Source organism: Erythranthe guttata, chromosome 6, assembly GCF_056151865.1.
Source record: "Erythranthe guttata isolate IM_541 chromosome 6, IM_541, whole genome shotgun sequence".
NCBI classification, from domain to species: Eukaryota; Viridiplantae; Streptophyta; class Magnoliopsida; order Lamiales; family Phrymaceae; genus Erythranthe; species Erythranthe guttata.
Window position 1 is genome coordinate 11,052,056 of NC_142538.1, and position 24,043 is coordinate 11,076,098.

Here is a 24,043-nt window from a genome sequence, read left to right on the forward strand (position 1 = left end):
TCTCCCCCAATTAGACGAAACCGGGGATCCCCAAGATCACTTAAATAATTTTACGCCAAGATTGACCTCTACGGTCTTAGTAACGCAACTCACTGCAAGGTTTTTCAGACCACGCTAGCTGATCAGGCACACATTTGGTACAACGGCTTGCTTGAATGGTCCATAGACAATCTGGACCAACTAGCGACGATTTTCCGTCCCCAATACTCCATCAGCCATAACTGGTCGTATCTCTTTAAGGTCATACAGCGGAACGAAGAGTCGCTCGTGAATTACCTGCAACGATTTGTCAAAGCAGTATATGAAGTGCCCCTCCTTAATCACGAAATGTTAATCAACATACTGCAAACACAATTTGAAGCATGTTCGTTTTAAATAGTACATCGAAGTCCGACCCCCTATGACCCTAAAGGAGCTCCTGAATCGCACTGAGAAGTACATTCGAATTGAGGAGATTGTAGAGATGAGGGTACCTCTTAAGCGAAAGCGCGATGAGGGAAGCCACAACTATAATAGAAAATAAGAGAGGTGTCCCACCAAAAATCGCACCTTCGAGAAGTTCTCACCTCTCAAGGATAAGCTTATTGACATGATGATCATTGTAGAGCAGAAATGAATTCTACAACCACCGAGATGGATGAAGGAGAATCCAGAACGATAAAATTCGGATGATTACTGTGAATACCACATAGATCGAGGTCACACTATTGATGAGTGTTTTTAGCTTACGCGAGCGCTCGGAAGACTTGTCCAAAACGGGCACTTGAGAGAATTCCTAGAACAATCGCAATTCTGAAGAAATATTTACTATTGCCCCACGCGGGCCCCATATAATTTCTTTTCAGCAATAAGTCGATGGCGTACCGCCCCAGACAATATTTTCAAGGCATACCGCCAGCCGCATGATTCTTTTAGTCGGTGGGATACCGCCACCGTGATTTATACATCAACCATTTGTCTTCTCTACGCGTTTTTGTTCAAGGCATCTACAATCGATTTAACAAAAATCAATAGACTAAAAAAATAGCTAAAGGGGAAGATATCAAGAATCACAAAAGGTCTGGCCAACCCAAACCTTGGTTTCTCGCTCCCCAAAGCTCCAAAAAATAGAGCAACTAATGCTCAGGGGAGTCTTACCGGCCCCAAAAAACTTAGGTTAACAGGCAGACTTCCTTCATAAAAAACTTGAGGGTCTGATCAACCACCAAGTGCAAAAATACGGACTTCCCACTAGGCATTAAAGCCAAGGAATACCGTCTTGCCTAAAAAGATAAAGTAAAAGCTTATTCTTTACGAGAGTCGAGCCTCCCACTAGGCGATATAGCCAAGGGATACCGTCTCACAGAAAAAGATGAAGCATAACTCATTCTTTACAAAAATACGGACTTCCCACTAGGCGTTAAAGCCAAGGGATACCGTCTTAGCTAAAAAGATAAAGTAAAATCTTATTCTTTACGAGAGCCGAGCCTCCCACAAGGCGATATAGCCAAGGGATACCGTCTCACCGAAAACGATGAAGCATAACTCTTTCTTTACGAAATGCGTGCTTTCCACTAGGCAATAAAGCCAAGGGATTTTGCCCCGCTAAAATGATAAAGTAAAGCTCATTCGTTACGAGAGACAGACCCCCCACTAGGCGATATAGCCAAGGGATACTGTCTCGGCGGAAAAGTTGAAACATAACTCATTCTTTAGAAAATGCACGATTCTCACTAGGCAACAAAGCAAAGGGATATCACAACTTCCTCCAATAATTTTGGCGACTGATCGCTGTCGTATAACAAATGAGCCTCCCTTCAAAAAATATCATCGCCTAACTGCAGCGCCCACCTTGGCAAGATCCCTGTAGCCGACTTCAAAATTTCCTGCTACCTTGAATCTCAAGGAAAACATGAAAATTATTTCGTCTTCGAGCGACTATTCCTAATTACTCCCATGCAGACCCACGGGCCCGTGGCTCAACCTGGGAGTGGGGGGATGATGTGCCTAATTGGGCTTTAACCCAAAAAGCCCAGGAGGCTCATTCAAAGGACAAGCCCAACACAAAGGCCCTTAATTATGAACTTCATAAGAAGTTTATGAGAAGAAATCTAATGTTTTTTGTCCCACATTGGTTTTCTACAAGAAAACTTTACCAAACTCCACCTATAAATATGTGTTATCAATCACATAACAAGGTACGCACTATTTAGGCAATTAATTAACATTAATTGTTTATATTGTGATAGTTTTCTGACTTGAGCGTCGGAGGACAATCGTCGGGCCACCCCTGGCGTGTCCGGCGTGTCACCTAGTGTTTTCAACTGTTTTGTAGGTTAATGAGTGGAGCGATCCCTTTGACTACCTTGGACGTGTGGCAAGGACTCTCGTCATTCCCGATATTGGGCATGAAAATTCCCGAACTTACGAGACCTGTGGGCTTCAAGATCATTGGGATGACCCAATATTTTGGAGCAGCATCATATATGAATATATTTATAATCTTTATCTTTATGCTTTTGCGGGGCTTATTAGAAAGAAGAGAATTGTTTCAAAAGGTTTTAATAATTGGATATATGCTTCTTTTGTTTTGATATTAATAAAATATGTTTTGAAAAATAGAGATGTTGTGTTTTTGTAAATTTGTTTTTTAGTAATTTTTGGAATTTCCCAGTTATCAATAGATTTTCCGAAATCTTCCATTATAACTTCGTCTGAATTTATTACTCTCTTTAAATCAGTATAGATTGTGGAATTAGAAGCAGAAGAAGAGGATCTACAAAAAATACTATCCATAATTATAAGTTTTTAGATACGACTTTAGATCTTGCCTAAAATCTTATGCACTTCAACAGGATTTATATTCTTTACGCGAGACTTACTACCAGAACCTTCTTAGGCGAAAAAATAAGGGAAATCTGAAGGAAAATATCTCAATACATAAGCCTACTAGGATAAATAATTTCCATAAACATACCCCATGGTTCAGATACCATGACTACCGAGTGGTAAACATTTACTAAAACATAGCATATCAAGTTAAATATTTTAGAGAGTTCATTCACAAGAAGATAAATTGCAAAAATTATAAATCAATACGAATAACTATAAAATAAAATAATATGGGAGGCCATTGCCCCCATTCATGTACAAAGTTCACCAATCGTTAGCATAGGGAGGATGAGAAACTTGTAAGGGTTATCTTAAAATGATGATATTTTTCATATAAAAAAGAAAAATAAGTTAGTTTTAACTTGGATGATAAGACTCTAGTATTTCATACATTTCACAAATAACCTTAAGGCTGCGGCTATATGCAATACTCATTCCACTTGTGCAAGACCAAATTAAAGAAAGATTCCAAAAGATTCTATTTTATTAAGATGGAATGACAAGTATGCCCATAAATTAAATTGGCTTTTTTTTCTCATGTAAGACCAACTACAAATAATGAGAAAAAAACAAAAATCGACACCAAGGTGTCGAAAAACTATGCTACAAATCGACACTTTAGCGTCGAATTTCATAGGTAAAAATCGACATTGACATATCGAATTTATAGCACAAATTCAAATGTCGAATTTTATACCTCAAAATCGACATCTAAATGTCGAATTTTATACCTCAAAATCGACATCTAAATGTCGATTTTTACGTGTAAAATTCGACCTGTACATGTCGAATTCGTTTGCGCGAGATTTTTTTTGGAAAATCGATATTCTAGCTAAAAAACCCATAAATGCATACATTCTTGGGTTCTTCCATCGTAGAATCTTCTATTTTGATGTCTTATGACTCCATACTTGCCATCTTTGTAAGATTTGTTGAGTTTTGATGATTTTGAATTTCTAGGTTTTGTGGGTTAATGGAGGAGGAAGGAGAAAGGTCTTGTGGGTTTTGGAAGATGGAGAAGATGATAGTTGGTCTTGTGGTTTTGTGGTCTTGTGATAAGGTTTTTTGTGTTTTTGAATTTTTGGTCTTGCATATTCGGAATTTTTTATTTTTTTAATAAATAAGGGTATTATAGTATTTATACATTAAAAATTTTAATTTGGTCTTACACAAGTGGAATTAGTCTTGCATATAGCCGCAGCCTAACCTTAAATAGTGAATCTTTGTTGTGTATTATTTGTTTTTGTTATTGAGATGCTACACCGGGTAATTATTAACCGTTAATATGATGAAATAAATTGTTAATCAATGGCATTTACAGAAGAAAACCATTGAAGGAGAAAGGGGAAGCTTGAAGAAGAAGAAGAATCTTCATTAATTGAAAATGTAGTTACAACGGTCACATATGATTGGGATTTTATATCTGCCAATTTACACGTGTATAAAGAGAATACTAAAAGTGCTACTTTATGCAACTAACTATTACAAGAAGTGTTTTTTATAATAAAGGAAAAACACTTCTTTCTGTATTATAGTAAAACTTACTTAGTAAATATAAAGAAGTAAAATAACTAATTTTTACTTGTATATTTCTATATAGCTTCCCACTAAGCACACATACATATAGGTGTGTGCGTGATTAGGTGCAGATCGACAGTTAATAATCACCCGGTGTATTTTACGAATGCAACATCAAATAAACATTTTTTAAGGTTGAGGTACTCTTTTTCTTTTCCTTTTTCTCATGGCTATAGTTTTGTATCTTCTAGTGATGATTATATTAATATACTATGTATCATTGAGATTATTTATGTTAGACATAAACTTAATTTTTATTTATTTTGAATTATATAATTGAGTAGTATGATTGAAAGAGTTCTTTTTGTCTACAGCTTCTGAAATTCGCCTCATTAACATTTTTTTAATATTATATATATTATATTTACATTAATATTATTCTAGTAGTTACTGTTAATCTTGTTCACATAGTTGTAACTCTCATTGTCCATTTTTTACTGTCTTTATTTTCTTATACTTGAAGATATTCTCATTGATATATAAAATTTTAATTAAAAATAAATTCATTTGATTTTACCTTAAAGTATTGATCTGCAATTAACTTTACTGAGTGACTCATTCACATTGCAAATGAAAAATCACAATTGAGTGACAATCGAGAATTGTCGATTAATTAATTGTTCAACGACAATTCAATTTAAAGAAGAAAAAAAAAATGCTTTAACTGGCTATTAATAATTAAGGATCAGTATTTTCAGTTCGGAAACCAAATGAGCATACGCACTCGTGCCCAAGCATGAGTATGGATTACATTCAAACGTTAAGAGAAAAAATCCCCACCCAGATTTTTCTCCGAAGAAACAACTATCACAAGACATGTCTTAATGCCACGTTGTAAGATATGTATGTATATAAGTATGTATGTACGTATATCACATAACAAATGGACTATAAATTTACTCAAATTAGAATGTGAATAGGTTAACTCAGCAAAGAAGTAGAAAACGCATATCCAATATGTGAGTGTCATATGTTCCACCATTTACGTTTTTCCATGGCCTTGGCAAGCTCAGTTGCCATCGAGGCATAGTTCTCAGCACCATTTTGCAGCTCTTCAGTCCGTAGGCTGAGTTTCTGAAACACATACACACATTAATAATAATACTAAATGACAGTTGCAGATGATTAAGGCAACTGTTTCTGGGATAAGTTGTCTTATTTAATACAAAAGGAGCAGTTTCATGCATACATAAATCAATGTAGTTAAGTGGGATTACCTCGAGTTTCTCCTTGCGTTCCATAAGTTTTTCCTTTGCCTGTGACGCTGCACCGGCCGCATCCTAAAACCAAAACACACAATCAGGCAACGCAATTCCCGGTTAAGGTTTTAGCCATATATCAAAGGAGTGAAATTACCCCTGTTTTCCTGTACTTTGCAATGATTTCCTCACGAGTACGAGTTGTCGGTTTAGTATCAACGGTACCACCTTCGAATAATTTTTCCCTCTGAGTTCCCTTTCCTGGATAAGCAAGAAATAATGTTAAAGCTCGCTTAGGCATAGAACCACTCAGTGTAAATAAATATGTTACTCCTTACCCTTTATGTCGTCACTAATCGTTTGAGAAGTTGATACTAAGGGAACAGGTTCATCGATGTCAATGTCAATGTGATCTGCAAATAGTATTAAAAGTTTTTACGAGGATAAGCTAGAATAAAGAAGCTGATATGCTTTAGTACGGACATGGTTGACTACACTGACCTATTTGAAGTACCAAATCTTCAAGATCATTTAAGTTGTAGGGGTCGGAGAAAGGAAACCTTGAATATATTCTTTCTAAATGTGCAGTCACACTTTCACGAGCTTCTATACCAGCCTCTTCTTTAACCCCTTTCAATCCCTTTATCACATTACTAACAAATCCAGGCACACCACTCTGCCAATGGAAACAATTAATTCTTCAGTAGTTGAACAAAACGAGAACGGAAAACTGGGATATCTTTTTTTTTTTAATTATTAATACCTGTTCCTTCTTTTGGTTCTGGGAGAAATTAACATCTGCAGCAGCAGCAAGGACTTGATCATGTAGGGAAGGTAAAGTCTCGGGAATCCTAAAACAAGATAACTCGTCAGGATTTCTATCGGTTGGGGGGGGGGGGGGGAGGGGGGGGTTAAGGTGGGAGAAAAGGCGACCTGAACTCATTTTCAAATGCCAAAAGCGATACAAAAGCAAATTCACACCCATTGACCTATAAAAATAAATATAATCAGTTGAAAGTCAAAATAATCCATATGATTGAGGTCAAAACTGCGTAATTGTAATTGTATGTTCTTGGAGATTCGAAAGGGATACCAAACAAAGGGAATATTTGTAAGAGTCTAATTTTTCTATTTATTATAAAGAAACAAGCAAGCAAGGGATAATCATCAGTCAACTCAAATCAATAAGTTCAAAATAATAAAAAATGCTATAAGGATACGGATATTGAAGTTTAAAGCAAACAAGTGACCAACCACTGTAATCTGCCCTTTGTCAGAAGCGCTCATTGTCTTGTCCATGTTGTTCTTGAAGTTCCACCTTAGTATTGACATCATTGAGGTTTTGCCTAGCGGTTCAAGCTCTGGGAAAGACCTGAAAAGGTGCAACTCTTTTTTCCATTAAAATCACAGTTTTAAGTCATGGAAAGTTAAGAATATGACATAATTACCAAAAACATTGGAACATTATCACAACTTTTGAACTGTAAATATGAGACTGTAATCAGCTCAATGCTTAATTCCCTATTTAAGAGTATGAGTTAGCGAAGGCCTTGTATACCATTAACATTTTCCTATGAAAACCAATGTGCAATGGCGGTTATAGCTTAGGCCCACATGAAATTAACCCTATGTTGAAAACAAACAGCTAATGGACTCGAGCAATAACAAATTCCTCCATGAACTGATGTGAGACTTTGGGGTGCTGTAAAACCTTTTAAAGAAGTCAATAAAACCTAATTTCTGCATGCTTCAATTGATATTCATATACTTTTTTCCAAGGGATAAGACTTCAACTTTCTTTTTACTAGATAAAGCCAACCACAAAAAGCATGGCATGCTTCATTAACTATGAGGAATTGTGATAACGAAATGTTATTACATGTGCACATGAGAATTGTATTGGTCAATCTACTATCAGAACCATCATCATCCTATCATTTTCTTGACTGTCAAACTGAATTCTTTACAGATGTAATTGACATAATCATGATCAACATACAGTTAAATGTGGGTAAATGAAACCTACTGCACCTAAAAGCACATACTACAGAAACCTACAAAACATTCATCTTTCTCAATCTTTTTTTTTGCGAAAAAGATCAAATGTAGCTTCCCGTACCAAGGGGAAAATTTCCTGAGCACATACTCGCATTTCTTTTCCACAACCCCAATTTCACTTTACAAGATATCTGAAATTCTATCTTTAAACATGAACTATCTCTCACGAGTGAAAATCTTGGATGTTTTTAATATAATCCTCCCCAAGAGAATGTTTACAGCATTTTAACTGCATTCAATCAACCTGAATCATCTAGTTGCTTCAGTTAATACTAAAAAAAACAAAGCCAAAACGGTATTCAATCACCTTTATGCAGTTTACATCTCAATCAATCATGAATCAGGTGTCACCTAACAGAATATTATCACAGCCTAAAGAACAACTATACGATAAAATACGAAGTTTACCTTATTTCGATTTCCCCTGTTTGATAAACTAAAATGACACCATATTTTTCTGCGTCTCTCTTGAAGATTGTAGTCCAAGCACATGGTTTCTCAAGTTTCAGTTCGCGGACAAAGTTATAATCCCCCTAAAATAAGGCTTTATCATAAGGTGTGAATGAAAATATTATGGAATCGAAGTGAGAATGCATTAACATATGGAGAGCACCTGAATCAATGACTTTAAAGGGTAAACGTATAAAGCTTCCTCGCAACAAATTAAAATCTGAGATGCAACTGTCTTGTTATCTACATTTGAGTGCTGCATATCTTCATCTTCAATATGCTGGGAAGACATATTTGAATCATCTGTCGAGCAGGTCGAAGACTAATGTGAACATCTGAGTAGGAAATGCTAAATAAGATAATAAGCAAACAGGAGCATACTTGCCTAATAGATACATGTTTATTGCAATTATTTTTTCGTTTGAATGCATTGGCTGTGCACTTATCACATTGCCAGTGGTGCTATCCATCAAGGTCATGTGTGCGTCTCTGGTGAGGGCAAAAGTAATCTCTTTTGCAGATTCACTTTCGGTTTGACTGTCAGGTTTCTTTACACTGATCTCGTGGGTATCAGGAAAAGTTTTAACAGCAAGAGAAATGACAGGTGACCTTGAGCTAGACACATAGTCTGAGACAAATAAAACTGAAGGCGATCTCGTATCAAGCACTGCAACCTGTATAAATGTGATAAATAAAAATACGAAATAGAAAAACTCTAATAATGTGATTATTAAACCAATGCTTACCTGTCCAGACTGAAATCCTACAACAAGTCTGACTCCAGAAGTTGCAAATTGTAATGCACACACAGGAGAAGTAGATATGGAAAATATGGCAGAACAATGATTTCTCTCTTCAGGTAGGCAGTGGTGAACTGCAGATAAACTATAATATGGTCATCATATTCAGAAAACCTATTGCATAAACTATTGAAAAAAAACAACTAGAGTGAGACCATCAGAAAGCAAAATTATTGCATGACTTATTTCTCTCAGAGGCAAGTGAAAGCAAGGCAACTACTACAATTTAACACACGAAACTATCACATAGTTCATATCAATGCATGTTTTGACTATGCAGGTGTTTCGACGGACTTGATAGGAAACATCTTAAATGCGTTAAAGACTTGATGAAGGCTCTGATAGAAAAGCCCCCAGCCATAGGTTAGAGTACAGCCTTCTTAAGCAAAAGCCTGTTGCGTTTATTCTCTCTCTACCGTAATATTGCACTAAAGTTGCTTAAGCCAAAAACCTAAAGTCCTATTTTACTAAAGTAAGCTCCATTTCACAATTGATTGATATATTTGAATGCACAAAATGATCATTAAAATCAAATAATCAAATGCACCTCTCGTGATAATTGAGGCACCTTATGAGAACAAATGATAGAGGAACGACAAACAGTGGTAATAGTACTCTGAGGCAATATATATATATATATATATATATATATATATATATATATATATGAATGCAATTAAAGAAACAACATATGCCAAACTAGCGACATTGCATCTGAAAATGACTAATATAGCATATTACAAGACCACATAAAGATGAAAACCATACCTTCATTTTTGGTTTCAGTTACAACGGCAACCGTTTCATGTGTATTCCCTTGTAAGCTATAAAGGAAAATCTGTATAGAAGATACAAAATTTTAGTATTACATTCGTTATTTCTGGTAAGGCTTAGTGACAAACAAAAATCGACACTATATCTTACACGACCAAATTCATTGCCAACAGCTAAAGTTAAGCTAGCAGAACACAAATGCAATGCTGATATCGACCCACTTGTGCCATCAACTTGAATACCCTTTATCTGCTAGCATATGATATAACGATAATGTCTTGATCAGTATATAGAGAAAACACTAGAATATGTACAAAACCATAGTTAGACCTGCACTAACCTCAAATCCTAAAACAGCAACAAGTTTCAGAACCGGAAAAGTGGCATCAAAAATTCGAACAGTTCCATCTTGATATCCTCCTATGTATATTCTCTCAATAATATTATTAGATTCAGTTGTTGATATCTGGTAAGGAACGCCACCTGTCAGAGGCCATTTTGTACTCCGCATATTCTCTGATTGTTGTTTTGCAGGTGAAACTGTCTAATGAAACTATTGTTGATCATTAAATGAACAATACGAATAAGAAAGTATTGTTGATCTTGAACTGAACAATATCTGATGCAATTAAGTACCTGTGGGAGTGCACCGAAATAATTCCCTTCTGAGCCTATTATGTATAACTTCCCCACTGTCATATATGGTTCCACAGTGGGTATAACTGAATTATACTGAGATGAATGCACAGAATGATTTTTTACTCCGTACGACTTTAAGATAGAGAGCGAAGCATAGTCGTAGAAATGTAATTGTCCTGGGTTGGTCAATACAAATAATGACGTCTCAGGACTGTTGTCCACCTTATTACGAGCATTTGGTATTATGATTATGTCGGCAAAAGACCCATGCAATGTAAGATCAACACGATTGACGCACTTCAACTTTGTTAACCCAGAAGACCAATCAAGATCAAGGATCTGCAATAGCAAGAGCATAGGAATAAGTCACAACTCTTGTTTGAGAGACGGGGTGTAGAGCAAAAGTTGTTTGACAATAACCAAGATGTCTTCGGAAAAACAATGCTCCTTTATTGAAGTAAAAGGAAAATAATTCATGTCTATATAGAGCTCAACAGATGTGGAAAAGGGTAAACTAGCATACCGTCAATACTTCTTCAGATCCGATTTCTGCACCACCATAAGCGAAGAGTTGACCTCCACAGCCATTTCGAGCTTTGTTAGAAGACCAGTGAAGAACAATGACAGGAAGTCTTCTATCTCCTGATGACAGCTGTATCTTAACAACATCATCAGGCGACTTTTGAGTTTTCTGATCTTTACCATTATTAGAAACTGATAGATTCCAGAGAAAAATATCTCCATCAACATAACCAACAGCTAATACTGACCCGTCAGGGGATGCCCAACAGAGAGAGCTTATTTCCTTTTCTGCTTCTTCATTGTCTAAAGAATCATTTACGGAGGTCTGGCTTTGATTATCTGAAACGTTCACAGTCATAGCCTCTTTCAGTTGCAGATCCTTATAGCCTTTAATGTGAACAGCTCTATCTTCAGTAACATCCCACAGAATGATTAATCCATTCTCATATGCAATCAAGACCCTACAAAAAATCAGAAGTGGTCGATGTTGAATCTCTTTGTTATTACTAATAATGCTATCAGTATCTGCAATCTCTATGGATCTACATATGAAAATAATAACGATATATTCAACAATTTCCCGAATTGTTATCTTTCTTTGTCCAATATATTGAAAGATACCCAGCATTGTTAACAGATCAAGCTTTCTGATTCCAGTAATTTCAAAACCAATCAACTGATCTGCTGGACTTCACCATCCTCTTTTCTATTTTATTCACTTATGCTAAAGAAATATAAGTTACACAGAGGCCATAAAACAACAGACGTTTTTCTTTTATTCCATTTATGTGGCACAAGAGCTGGTTAAACTTTTTTATCACTAGTAGAAATCAACTCGAGATGCTACTATTTTCAGAACAGAACTTACAAAAGCCCTTTCATGTTTTAGCATTATACTTATGTGTAGGTGAAAATATGCATTAACTACATGTGTACACACACATACACATTTGCAAGCTCTTTTATTATATTTCAATGTTTATAAGCTGGTACTCTTGACAAGATTTGAAATTCTATTTCAATTATTTAAAACCCCTAATCAATGTATTAATAATTTACATGTTGAGGAAAAGAGGATAGATCCAATTGGTTTTGGTTAATCGCTCCACCAAACACTTGTACAAGTTTTCAAGGCCATGTCAAGAAACAATCTAAAAATCAAGATCAGAAATAGAAAATCCAGGGAGGTAGCTGTATGAGCAAGTCATAAGAATTACTGGGCTTATTCAATAATATCACACTGTCTGTCTTTTCTACAATATTCTCTATATAATCCCTAGTATCAATATGCAAATGCATATTCTTATTTAGAGATAGGAAAAGAGTGATAACATGCAAAGACTTCTTCCTATAGACGGAACATATCTCCTAACTAAGATAGACATGATCTACTAAATATAGATAGATACTTAACCTTACATAAACTCCAAAATATGTTAACAAGTTGCATTTTGAAGGTGAAAAATAATTAAAAAGGAAACAGACACCGTCTCTCATCAACATTTTTTGTGGTTTATGCAAAGGTCAAACACTTTCACTAGTACATATAAAATTGTGCAGAAAAGACCCCAAATCACATAGCAGCAAACTTAAAGCACGACACGATAGCATGTAATTGCATAACTACAATATACTTCAACCCTTTGCAGAAGTAGTTACAGGCAAGAAGCTATAGATAGATATACGAGAAAAGAGTTCTTATACTGTTATACAAAATGGTATCTGAATAAAAATTTGAAACTTCATTTTATACCTGTTCCCACAAGAACAAGGATGTGAGAGCACACCAACAATGGATTGCTGATCAGGCAATGTAATCCCAGCTCCTTCTACAATATTAATAGCATGGGAATAATTTCGTAAGACGTGCTTTAACATTCCATTAAGAAAATAAAATAGTAAAACTGAGACATAGAAAGCAAGATTCACTTCGAGTGGAGCAGTTTAACAATGAGACTAATGGACCAAAACCACATCCATATCTAAAGTGGTAATACTTTCCATCAAGCTTTCACAACTTTGTTCACTGTTTCCGACTTAGGCTTGTCACTCTTAAGTCTTAACTTGCAAACTTGTCATGTCTACTGAATCATATTAGGAAAGAATTATATATTTTTTTTCAGATTTATAAGCAAATGGATTTGATAGAAGCTTATGGCATTACTGTAATAAGTCAAATACATATGTATAACATTAAACAATTAATTTAAGATCCAACTACCAGCAATAAGATTAGGAGGAACATGGTACGGTAACTGAACAATATTCCCTTCTTCAGTGTCATACTTTAGCACAGACAAGAATCCGTACTCATCTCCAACATACCTGAAATCCCCAAAATAGCGATGAATGGTCAGGCCATGTCTAAGGCAATTTTTTTCAGCCTGAAGCAAGTATATAGAAATACTTACTCCCTTACATGTAATTTGTACCAATGATAAGAGAGAACGCAGTTATACTGGACTCCCATTGTAAATTAGAAGATAAACATCTTTTCTCTAGATCCCAGACCTGTCAAAGTTAAATAAGCAATGGGAGATAATGAAACAAATCGAGTGATGATTGGAAAACGCATTTGAAAAATGAATAAATGGAACTAAATTCACGTCATGATGGAAATGATTCTACAGTTATTTGGATAGCCTTGCAGAAATTCAATAAACTGCAAAAATTGTTAAGACAAGACCGAGTTTCACCAGTGGTAGTACTGCATATGGCCGTACCTGAATTTCATTTTCATTGGAGACACTCACTAGAAATCCTTGGTTTTGCAAGAACTGTAAGGAGAACAAGCATGAATTAAAAGCTATAAAAGACGACCCTACTTGATTAATAAGACCCAAAAAACAACATCATTAAGAGTTACTGGTTCTACTTGAGAAAATGAAAGCTTTTCTTGATCTTCATCCGAACATGTGACATATATAATCTCAGATAATCTGTAGATAATAAAGCTTTTGACCATTTACGAATGAGAAAGAGATGTAAAATGAAGTCATGTCAACATCGTCTGTGATCGGAGAACCGTATGCAGCACTAGAAATATATAAGGACAATTTAGTACACAGCATGATACTCTGCATGCACACTGATAACTGAAAAAAACAGAACAGTGGATTTTTTTTAATCGTCACCCGTTGGGAGTCTGAGCCCGATTTGGAAACTATTCTCACGATAACTAATGAACAATTAAAATGACATAGACAAGCTGAGAAAAAAAGATACAGAAATGAGAATAATATGAAACTCCTATAAGAATTAAATTGACAAACCTCTAGGTTCTTAAAGGGTAAGGGTTTAGGAGATATCAAAAGAACTTCAATGTTGTCACCACCAATCACTTTAATTCTCCCATCCCTGCAATTCAATTTAAGAAAATAAAGAATTACAAACACCATGGCATGAATGTTCAATTCTAACAATCAATCAACCATGTAATCAGCTACGTATCCTCGTACCATGAACGGGGTTAAAAAACTATGTTTATAAACTACAAGCAAGTTACTGTAGTGAAACAATAAAATAATATTAAATGAGGGGAGCATATATAGTAACATGAAGAAAGCGTAGATTATAGTAAAAGTGTAAAACACCGATTAACCAAAGATAAATGCAACGAGAGAACTGCCTAAGAATGACTTATTAACATCAAAAAATTGCTTTGAACTTCAGAGACAGGTTAAACAAGTAACAAAGTGAATAATTAGTATGCCTTGTCGATGAACGATATTTAGACGAACGAAACAAGACCAGACTTAATTACATAGTATTCATGTTGAAAAGACATTGAACTCACAGTGTCCCTACTGCCAAGAGGCGTTGGATAGGATCAAAAGCAAGAACCGAAGCAGTAGACGGGATCCCATAGTGAACGGCAACACGTGGCGCCAAGTCTGCTGACGTCATGCTTCGGCGGCTTGTGCCATCCAGCTGCACAAAAATGGAAACATCAATAAGTAAATCCTACCAAGATTTATACAAACTCAATTCACCATTAACATCGAAATCATATCCTCTCATTATTACAAAAGACATTGGATTAAATCCGATCAAGCAACGAGTCTAGAATCAACCCTTGTTCTACCAAAAGGCGATATAGATCAAAGAACAAAAATAAATTAAAAAAAAAACATAATCGAGATTACCTGGGAAGAAGGTGGTGGAGATTGGGATTGAGTGGGTTTCTGGAATAACTTAGCGAACATAATAAAATCGAAGCTATCTATGAACAGTATATCTGGTTTTGATAAATTTATCTTTATTCCTTTTTGATGTTTCAACGGTCGCTGATTCGGAGTTGTTAATAGGAAAGTTTAGGGGGCAAATACTGATAAATCCCTAAACCCAAACATAAAGTGCGGGTCAGTCCCCAACAACATTTTTTAAGCATATTGGACCCTAAATCAAACATAAATATGCACTTAACTCCCCAACTGGTGTGCAAAGACCGAAAAACCCTTCACTTTATTTTGAAATTACCTGCAAATTCTGACTGCAAATTCTGACACAACTTTTCACCTACTTCACGCGCCGGTTGAGAATCACGCTCCATACCTTTCAACTATCCGTTGTCATTCAATTTTCGAACCATTTCCTCAGCGGTTTCTTGCAGTTTTTCTTCGTGCAGCGATTCTTCAGGTTTTTCGGTTTTTGTTTGCTTGTATAAACAAGGCGGAAAGTAGACAGGAAACTAAAGTAATAATATTCGAAGTAGAAGAATGGTGAAGACAAACAAGGGGAAGGAGAAGCAAGGTTTTTTTTTTTTTTTTTTTTCAGGAATCGATAATGAAATTTGTTGTTGTTTTTTGTTGCTGTTAGCAAAAAACAAACTGCATGTTCTCATATTGAATGATTTTGAACATTTCCAGTAGTGGGTAGTATCCAACGGCGAGATTGGGGTTTTCTGAAATAAAAAAATCGAACAACTGGTTCCAATAAAATGTTGTTTTCTTGTTTATGGTTGCAAAAAATTGTTCATTTTCTGTGGAATTGCATGATTTTGAACACTTTCGCTCTTGGGTATCATTCGTCTGAAATATTAGTATTTTCCCAAATCACTTTTTGTCATAACAAGGGTTTGATTTTGGGCATTAGATGTGTTTAAATAATATAAGTCTTACTACACAACGGTAGTGCTATTGTAGTTAGAAGGTATAAAAAAAGGTAATGGCAGTTCTTCTGATGTAATTAAATAGTATATGTCGTATTGCCCAACAGTATAAGTACTGTAGGTGTATGGTATTGATACAATATAGTGACGGTATAATTACAATACCTACATAGTACCATTGTTATTTTACAATTGTATTTTTTCTGATTATTGTTTTTCCTTTATAATCGTAATACACTTGCAGATGATGACGCCCAACAAGCATGCAGGTGCTCTCCTAGCGCCTTCAAAGAACAAATGGACATAATTAAACCTATGATGACGGCCAGACACTATGCTGCATTGGAGGAAAATCCTTTCGGGCATTTCTTAAACATGCCTAAGATATACCATAGTTTCTTAAAGGTGTCTGTTCTGTTGAAGAGGACATACAACGTGGAGACACGTACGTTCTGGTTTGGAGGTAAAACTATCCCTGTCGTCTTTGATCCTAGGGAGTTCTGCATCATGATGGGACTACAGTTTAAGGGGATACCCATCGATAAAAACCTGGAAATAGAAACTCCTTTCATTAGACGTGTTTTTGGGGGTAAATTGACCCAAGTAAAGCGTCATCAAATTGCTGAAAAATTGGAAGAGTATGCTGTTAGGACCGACCAACAATCAATTGAGGATTTTTGTAGGTTGTACATTATTTTCGCTTGCAATACTTTCTTATTGCCAAAGGGCAACTTTCAACTGCCGAGGTACGTTTATCCACATGTTGACAAATTGGAGCGCGTAGGAGATTTTGCGTGGGGAAAATTGGTGTATGATGTGCTCATTGAAAATATTGAGGCACACTTGGCTGGGGCAGGAGGGTATTTTGATGGTTGCACCATTGGGTTGTTGGCATGGGTGAGTGAAAGGATCACTTCTCTGGGATTCGCAACAAGCGTTTTCGAATACCCAAGATTTTTTCGATGGTCCGACTCTAAAATACCAGCCGACGAACGTCAGGCTAAACATCTTTTTAGAGAACTCACACCAGACAAGGTAACAATTTTGATTTATGCATTTTCATTGTGTTATTTGCTTACGTAATAAACTAATGCACAATTTGTCTATATGTTTATTAGGTGATATCATTCTCCGTGCACAAAGAAGAGAGAAAGTTTTTGGTTTCACCTGTGGAAGAACTATCTGGTCCTGTGGAGGTCGGTGGAAAAGTCGAAGTCAGGCGTGTAAGTGAAGAGTACTATTAATGAGATGGACATGTCCCATTTGTAAACCAACGTGATGTTGTTGTATTACACTAATCATTGTTTATTTTATGTGAACTGCAGCAGCATTTTGGAAATGCACAACAAGTGAAGAGGAAGAATGTGAGATTGGAAGAGACAGAGGGGAAGAAGAAGAGAAGAAGAGCTCTTATTTTTGAAGAGGAAGAGGAAGAGGAAGAGGAGCAAGATGAAGGGAAAAAAGAAGTGGAGGAGGAAGATAAATTTTTTAATGCTGTTGAAGAACTTGGAGATGAGGAAAAAAAAGAGAAAGAAGGAGAACAACAAGAAGAAGATGAAGAAGAAACCTTGATAAAAGTACTGAACATGGAGAGGGAGAGAAGGTCGAAGGCAAGAGAAGACAATCGAAGAAGAAAGAGTCGAGGACAAGAAATCAGCGTAGTCTCTACTAAACTGCCCACAACAGTAATTATTCCTTATAATTTAATAATAACTATTATTATTATTATTATTATTGTTATTACTATTATCACTAATGATTCTTTTGGATATAGGTTGTTGTAGATAATTCTACGTACCAGGGGAGAACAGACTATGTATGCCGAGATGAGCTTACTGATGTAGAGAGGGCAGTACTTGATGGGTACCTCGTTGATGTTGATTTGAGGTAAAATCACTAACTTACTGAACATTTGGTATATAATAACTTCTTATGTAGTATCGGCGTACTTAACAAATAGTGCATGTTTATTTCTATTGTAGTGCAACTGTGATCGAAAGAGGCCCCAACGTATTGACTGGAAAGCATATGTGCGATCTTTTGTTTGATCAGCATCTGAGTGGGGAGCACATCGACATATACATGAGCCTGTTAAATTCCGAAGCGATCATGGAGGAACATGGGCATGAGATTGATTATCTCGAGACCCCTGCCCAGGTATATATTGGTTTAACAAAGATGTTGCATTCTGTGTATACTGGTTTATCTTATATTTTTTTTATTATGTTTCGTAGTATGAGATACTGGCACGAGATCGAATGGACTTCAGAAAGATGGGTGATACAGAGTTGGATACCTTTTTAAAGAGCTTAACATATTTTGGATCTACCGCAGTTGAGAAGCTTGGAATAGCACGTCTCTACAGCAAAAAATATGTTCTGATACCTATAAATCCCAAAGATCACTGGTTCTTGCTTGTGTTGGACCCAAACGAAAAAGTTTTTCGGCATTGGAACTCCCTAGCCCATTCTCCGACGAGCCCAGGAATTGCAGATTATATCGTAAGTCCTTAAATCGATTATTACTTCTTTAATTTATATATTGGGGAATGTGGTATATGTTTTATTAATCCATAGTTTGGGTATTGTGATTGAACGGTGCTGCAATATGGTAATGAAAATACATGTATACTAATATAATAGTATATTTTTGTAGGCGAGTTATTATAGCAGGGTGATTGAAAATAAAACCGCGTTGGATATACCTTCACATGTCGAATGGGTAGAAGGATGCAGACAACAGGAAGGGAATGATGATTGCGGGATTTTTGTCTGCATGTGGGCATATTGCCATGCTAGAGATGACGCTGAGACTTGGGAAAAGGCGAAAACTTGCTTGATCAAAAAACTCCGTCCAAAACTAGCACTTGTCTTCTTAAAGCACCAGGGCGTGGATAGAGAGGCAATAGATGCTGATGCTTTGAACATATTTTGAACAATTTTTAAAATTATTTTTGAACAATCTGTTTTATGGGTGTTTTTGGGTTGTGATTGTCACGAACAATATGCTTTTGACTGTCTTTGCATGAACAAGTACTTTTAGATTAGTGTTTTCGTGCGATGATGGTTTTAAAACTTGTCCCATTTTTGTGGTGTTGTGACACCTATTTTGAACAGTGTAAGTGTTTTGCAAATTAGTTTTTAATACTATGTTAGTTTCTTGTCGATGCGTATAACCTACCCCATCTATACCATTACCTAAAATGAGGAATACCATAATGTTGATAACTTGAATTGCTCAAATTTGTTTTGCACATTTGTGATCCATAAGTTTGGGAAAGACATTAAATATGTTTTAAATTAAGGTTGTAAGGTATTTTTATGTTAGTTTTAACTTTGGGGTTCAAAATGGAACAAATGTATCGAATTCCTTACAAGATACACTACTAATGTGCAAGGCTTCTATGTATAAGTGATTGTTTTCATCACAAGTGACCATATTCAACAACTATCAACTCCCAAGTTGTTTCAATTCTTGTAAATGAGTCACAAAATGAATAAATGAGGGATGAGATGGTTTTCTATGGTTGTATTGACCCCAAATGATACTATAACAAGGGTACTATTAGTACAGTACATAAGTACTCTACCGTTGGGACACGGATACCAACCAACGGTTCCGTCCATCCATATACACGCCACCGAATATACTAGTCGTTAGACCAATCAATACCATAATAGTGATGACTTGAATTGCTCGATTTTTTTTTATTTATCTGTGATCCATAAGTGTGGGAAAGACATTAAATATGTTTTAAATTAAGGTTGTAAGGTTTTTTTATGTTAGTTTTAACTTTGGGGTTCAAAATGGAACAAATGTATCGAATTCCTTACAAGATACACTACTAATGTGCAAGGCTTCTATGTATAAGTGATTGTTTTCATCACAAGTGACCATATTCAACAACTATCAACTCCCAAGTTGTCTCAATTCTTTTAAATGAGTCACAAAATGAATAAATGAGGAATGAGATGGTTTTATATGGTCGTGTTAACCCCAAATGGTACTATAACAAGGGTACCATTAGTACAGTACAGAAGTACTATATTGTAGGAACTATAATACGTAGATATTGTACGATCCATGCGTGAATTGTGAACGTGATATACAGAACAGTAGTAGAGCAATATTTATCACTATATTGTACGAGTACATTTATTACGAACAACAACAATTGATTCATCGATAGAGTTAATTTATTTGTAAGTACCCAAAGTACTTACACATTGACATTACAATACGATTAACGAGCTACAATACACGACACTAACTTTTAACTCGTATTGTTACGGTGATTAGTTAAGAAACAATACATAGGTTTGACAAATCATGTAAACTGCAAATAGTACTAGGTTTAACACTATCAAACTTTGAATTACTCCAGCTTCATCTCTGGAATTCTTCACTTTACTTTCGCGATGAACTTGGTTCGTCGATCCACTCGTAGCTTCACTTTCTTCATATCGAGAATAGTTGTGGGGGAAAGTTTGCCCAATTTCAAATGGCTCACACCAATGAGAATAGCCATGGTCTGGGCAACAATAAAATAGCCTCCCTGGATTCAAACTTGTCTCCGAAACCATGATTATTGTTTTTTTCCCACAATCACGACGCTTGCAGTTATCTTTTTTATATTTTAAGCTACTCTTTTGAGAGTTGCTACTGGAAGAAGCCATGAATGAGAAGCAGACGAACATAATTACATGCTTTTTATAAGTTCTGACGACAAAAATAACGGCTATATTATTGTAACGGTCATAAAATTCAAATCGATTCACTTATTATTCTTCTGTGAACCATATTAGGTTGTACGTTATACCATATCAACGTAATAACAATACTATTATAACCAAAACAGTGCGCTCTATTGTAACTAAAACAGTCATATCACGGTACATACAAATGGATAAATAGTACGAAGTACACGTCAACAAAGTACAAACAACATAAAAAGAAAGTAGAAACAGAGTAGTGCTACGGGACTGGTTGTTTGCACGTACGGCGATTATGTCCAGGTTTACCACACCGTGCACACTTCGTAGCACGGGTTTCGACTTGCGATGGAATTCTTTTCGTCCTTCTACGGCCTGGTAGAGCTTTCGATGCAGGTGGATTAATAAATACATCTTCCGGGCCATGATTTGTTTGTGCATTGTACAAATCAAAGTCCTCATCAAAAGAAGGAATTGGATTAATTGTGTACTTGTATACTTCTTTGTACAAATCAACCCGGAAGCAAGGATCAACAAATTCAAATACCGAATATCCTTTCGACTCAATACATGCACATGCATGTTTGCACGGAAGTTTATCCAACTGCCAAGATTTGCAAGTACAGGTCCTAGTCTCTAAATCAACACCATACGACTTATCCTCTTCATACACCTCATAACGCGTACCACTGGATCTGGTATATTTTAATAAGCGAGAGGCCGTATAGTTGATTAATAATCTCTTTTCAACTCTTGGACACACTGTACCAGTCATGACTAAAGAATCTTCTCGTCGATTACCTATCATCTTCATTATTTTGATTCGTATCATATCAATCATGGATGGAACTGGCAAAGATCGTTCATCTTTAACCCAACCATTCCAACATTCAACTTGGTTACTGTTCATTATTCCCCATCTATCCCCAGAAAAGTATGCATTGGCCCAACGATTGGGATCAGAGTCTCGGATAAATGATTCCGCACGAGGCATTGATTGAACTATATGAGATACATGTTCCTCAAACTCTTGCCGAGTAGGAGCAATTGCAGCCTTATGTAGAACACTCACCCAATATGCTTTGTTGTGCAATGGATACGATCTTAGAACCTTTGTTCTAAAGTTATCCTCCAAATGTCGCAAACAATAAGCCTGGTTGCTACCAGGAAATACCAGTGGAATGGCTTTAATAAGCCCCGAATGACGATCAGAGAAAATTGTGTAATTTTTCAATAAACCCCCATTGTGATAAACAAGAATCTCTTTCAGCTTATTACAAAACCACTCCCAATTCCTGTCATTCTCGGCATCAACAATTGCATAGGCCAATGTGTATAACTCATCATTTGGATCTTTGGACACAGCAGAAAGTAAACAACCTTTGTACTTATTTTTAATATGAGTCCCATCCAAACATATCATTTGCCTACACCCACGGTGGAAACCCAAAATAGAATTTCCAAAACTAATAAAGATCCGAAGAAACTTTTGAGTTTGAGGGTCAATCTCATAATCGGCACAACTACCAGGGTTATTCTGTTTTAGTGCACGACAATAACGTCTCAGTTTATCATAACAGCTCGACTCATCCCCATGAATGTCATACATTGCTTTTTCCTTACCTCTCCACGCCGTATAGTACTTAAGCTCCACACCATACTTTCTTTGGACCTCATTCAAAATAGCAATTGGTTTGTAACCTGGCTCATCTCTCAATTTTTGTTTCATAAGTTGCGAAATCCACGTAGCATCGGCTTTGGGATGACCCCTTGTACGAAGAGTAGCATCACCACAACTGTGCTCAAGAATACATTTGCGAATGCCGAATAACTTGTCTGATTTATGAACTGATGCATAAACCCTCCATTTGCAATTTTCAACAATGCATACGGCTATGATCTTTTGTTGATCATTTTTCTTGTACTTAAAGGTTCGATTGTTAGCAATGCAGTAATTTTTTAACATAAACCTAAAATCATTAGCATCTTTGAAAATTTGATTCTCCCCGCGTATGCAATGTCTCCATGCATCAATTGAATCTCCAACCGGATTGTACTCAATTTGCAACGGACTGTTGGAACTAACAGACTCACTGGAAAATGCAAAAACAATGAAACAAATTGGATTATTACAGTGGACTACAAATAAATTGTAACAATTGAAATAAGTACTTTGAGTGGAATGCTTGCATACGAGAACTCAATTTATAAGATACTTGATATACAATGATTCAATACTATTAGTAGCCTTATATGATACTACGAGCTTAGTTATTCTACACTATCACTATAGTAACACGATACTATGTAGTATTATATTATATGCTATGATTACATAAACAAATTGCAAATGCATACAAAACAGAATGGCTGCATACCCGTTGCTGGGGGTCCTCCTTCTACGCCCATCAAGTTCATCAGTGCGGCTCACCATAATGTCGACCACACTCATGTGCATTACCAAATGCAATGTAACCATATTCACCACGTCTTCGTCAGAAGTCAGTGTGACGAACATTCTTTCACGGGGAGCCAAGTATTGGAGCACCAATTTGTCGGGATGTATATCGTTCCACTTCATTAAGATAGATTCATAGATCTCCTTTAAAGTCGAATCATTCTTAATGGAAATGATGTGCAGAGAATCATTGTACCGACAACTTCCAATAATACCAGCGGCGATGGGGTTTGATTCACCATTTGCTGCCATTGTGGGAAATTACAGTTTTTTTTCGCGGTCGGAAAACAAAAAGTTGTAACAGAGAATATGAGGAAACGAAGAGGAGAGAGAAGCAGAAGAGAAAAAATGGAAGAAAAAGGAGAGATGAGAGAGAGTGTAGAAGAAAGAGGAGAGAGGAGAGAGAGTGTAGAAGAAATAGAAGAAAGAGGAGAGAGGAGAGAGGAGAGAGAGTGTATAAAGTGGAAAAAAGTGGGGTCAGGGACTGAACTGCATGTCTATGTTTGCTGTAGGGACTGACCCGCTAGTGAAACATTACTGGGGACTGACCCGTATGTTAGTTTTTGAGTTGGGGATTTATCTGTACTTGTCCCAAAGTTTAGGGGTAATTGGAATTTTGCAGTGATCCTACATTTTAACATGGCTGAATTGCATTTTGCACCCCATAATTAACCCTAATTGGCGCTTTGCACGCCAATATTTCAAAATTACCAAAGTCCACCCTCAAATTATAATTCTCGTTTCACAATGCACTCCACATCAATTCCTTGTGAAATTTTAACCCAAAAATCAATATATCACGGTATATTAACTTTTGAAGGGTTTTTCATGGTGTATTATAGTTTTTTAGTTTTTTTTCTTCTAAATAATAT

At 36.1% G+C, this 24,043-nt stretch overlaps 2 protein-coding genes across 4 annotated transcripts in view; both read right to left on the bottom strand.

Annotated features, from left to right (window-relative positions):
* Positions 1-5,150: 5,150 nt before the first annotated feature.
* LOC105969860 (uncharacterized) overlaps positions 5,151-24,043 on the bottom strand; it is a 28,504-nt gene continuing 9,611 nt past the window's right edge. The window contains exons 2-25 of one of the 3 annotated variants that reach the window (XM_012994634.2): positions 15,037-15,229; positions 14,688-14,821; positions 14,164-14,248; positions 13,615-13,668; positions 13,311-13,402; positions 13,113-13,216; positions 12,645-12,720; positions 10,893-11,352; positions 10,367-10,708; positions 10,071-10,274; positions 9,881-9,979; positions 9,725-9,794; positions 8,903-9,030; positions 8,542-8,830; positions 8,320-8,459; positions 8,115-8,239; positions 6,903-7,020; positions 6,582-6,637; positions 6,412-6,499; positions 6,150-6,324; positions 5,987-6,061; positions 5,806-5,909; positions 5,667-5,729; positions 5,151-5,523 (exon numbers count right to left, since the gene is read on the bottom strand). In XM_012994634.2, coding sequence (XP_012850088.2) covers positions 5,416-5,523; positions 5,667-5,729; positions 5,806-5,909; positions 5,987-6,061; positions 6,150-6,324; positions 6,412-6,499; positions 6,582-6,637; positions 6,903-7,020; positions 8,115-8,239; positions 8,320-8,459; positions 8,542-8,830; positions 8,903-9,030; positions 9,725-9,794; positions 9,881-9,979; positions 10,071-10,274; positions 10,367-10,708; positions 10,893-11,352; positions 12,645-12,720; positions 13,113-13,216; positions 13,311-13,402; positions 13,615-13,668; positions 14,164-14,248; positions 14,688-14,821; positions 15,037-15,096 — 3,249 coding nt within the window. In that variant the 5' untranslated portion in view covers positions 15,097-15,229 and the 3' untranslated portion in view covers positions 5,151-5,415. Of the gene's footprint in view, positions 5,524-5,666; positions 5,730-5,805; positions 5,910-5,986; positions 6,062-6,149; positions 6,325-6,411; positions 6,500-6,581; positions 6,638-6,902; positions 7,021-8,114; positions 8,240-8,319; positions 8,460-8,541; positions 8,831-8,902; positions 9,031-9,724; positions 9,795-9,880; positions 9,983-10,070; positions 10,275-10,366; positions 10,709-10,892; positions 11,353-12,644; positions 12,721-13,112; positions 13,217-13,302; positions 13,403-13,614; positions 13,669-14,163; positions 14,249-14,687; positions 14,822-15,036; positions 15,230-24,043 lie in introns of those variants that run through there. The other 2 variants (XM_088819846.1, XM_088819845.1) reach the window with 2 other exon arrangements.
* On the bottom strand, positions 20,976-23,665 carry LOC105969834 (uncharacterized). The gene is made up of 2 exons (XM_088819003.1): positions 23,092-23,665; positions 20,976-22,806 (listed from the first exon to the last, which is right to left on the bottom strand). Exons 1-2 carry the CDS (start codon positions 23,421-23,423, stop codon positions 20,976-20,978), a joined length of 2,163 nt encoding a protein of 720 aa, XP_088675129.1. The 5' UTR covers positions 23,424-23,665.

Coding starts and splice junctions, on each gene's coding strand:
- LOC105969834 (XM_088819003.1), bottom strand. CDS start 23,423: ATGGCAGCAAATGGTGAATCAAACCCCATCGCCGCTGGTATTATTGGA. Junction 22,807..23,091: donor AGGAGGACCCCCAGCAACGG/GTATGCAGCCAT, acceptor TGCATTTTCCAG/TGAGTCTGTTAGTTCCAACA.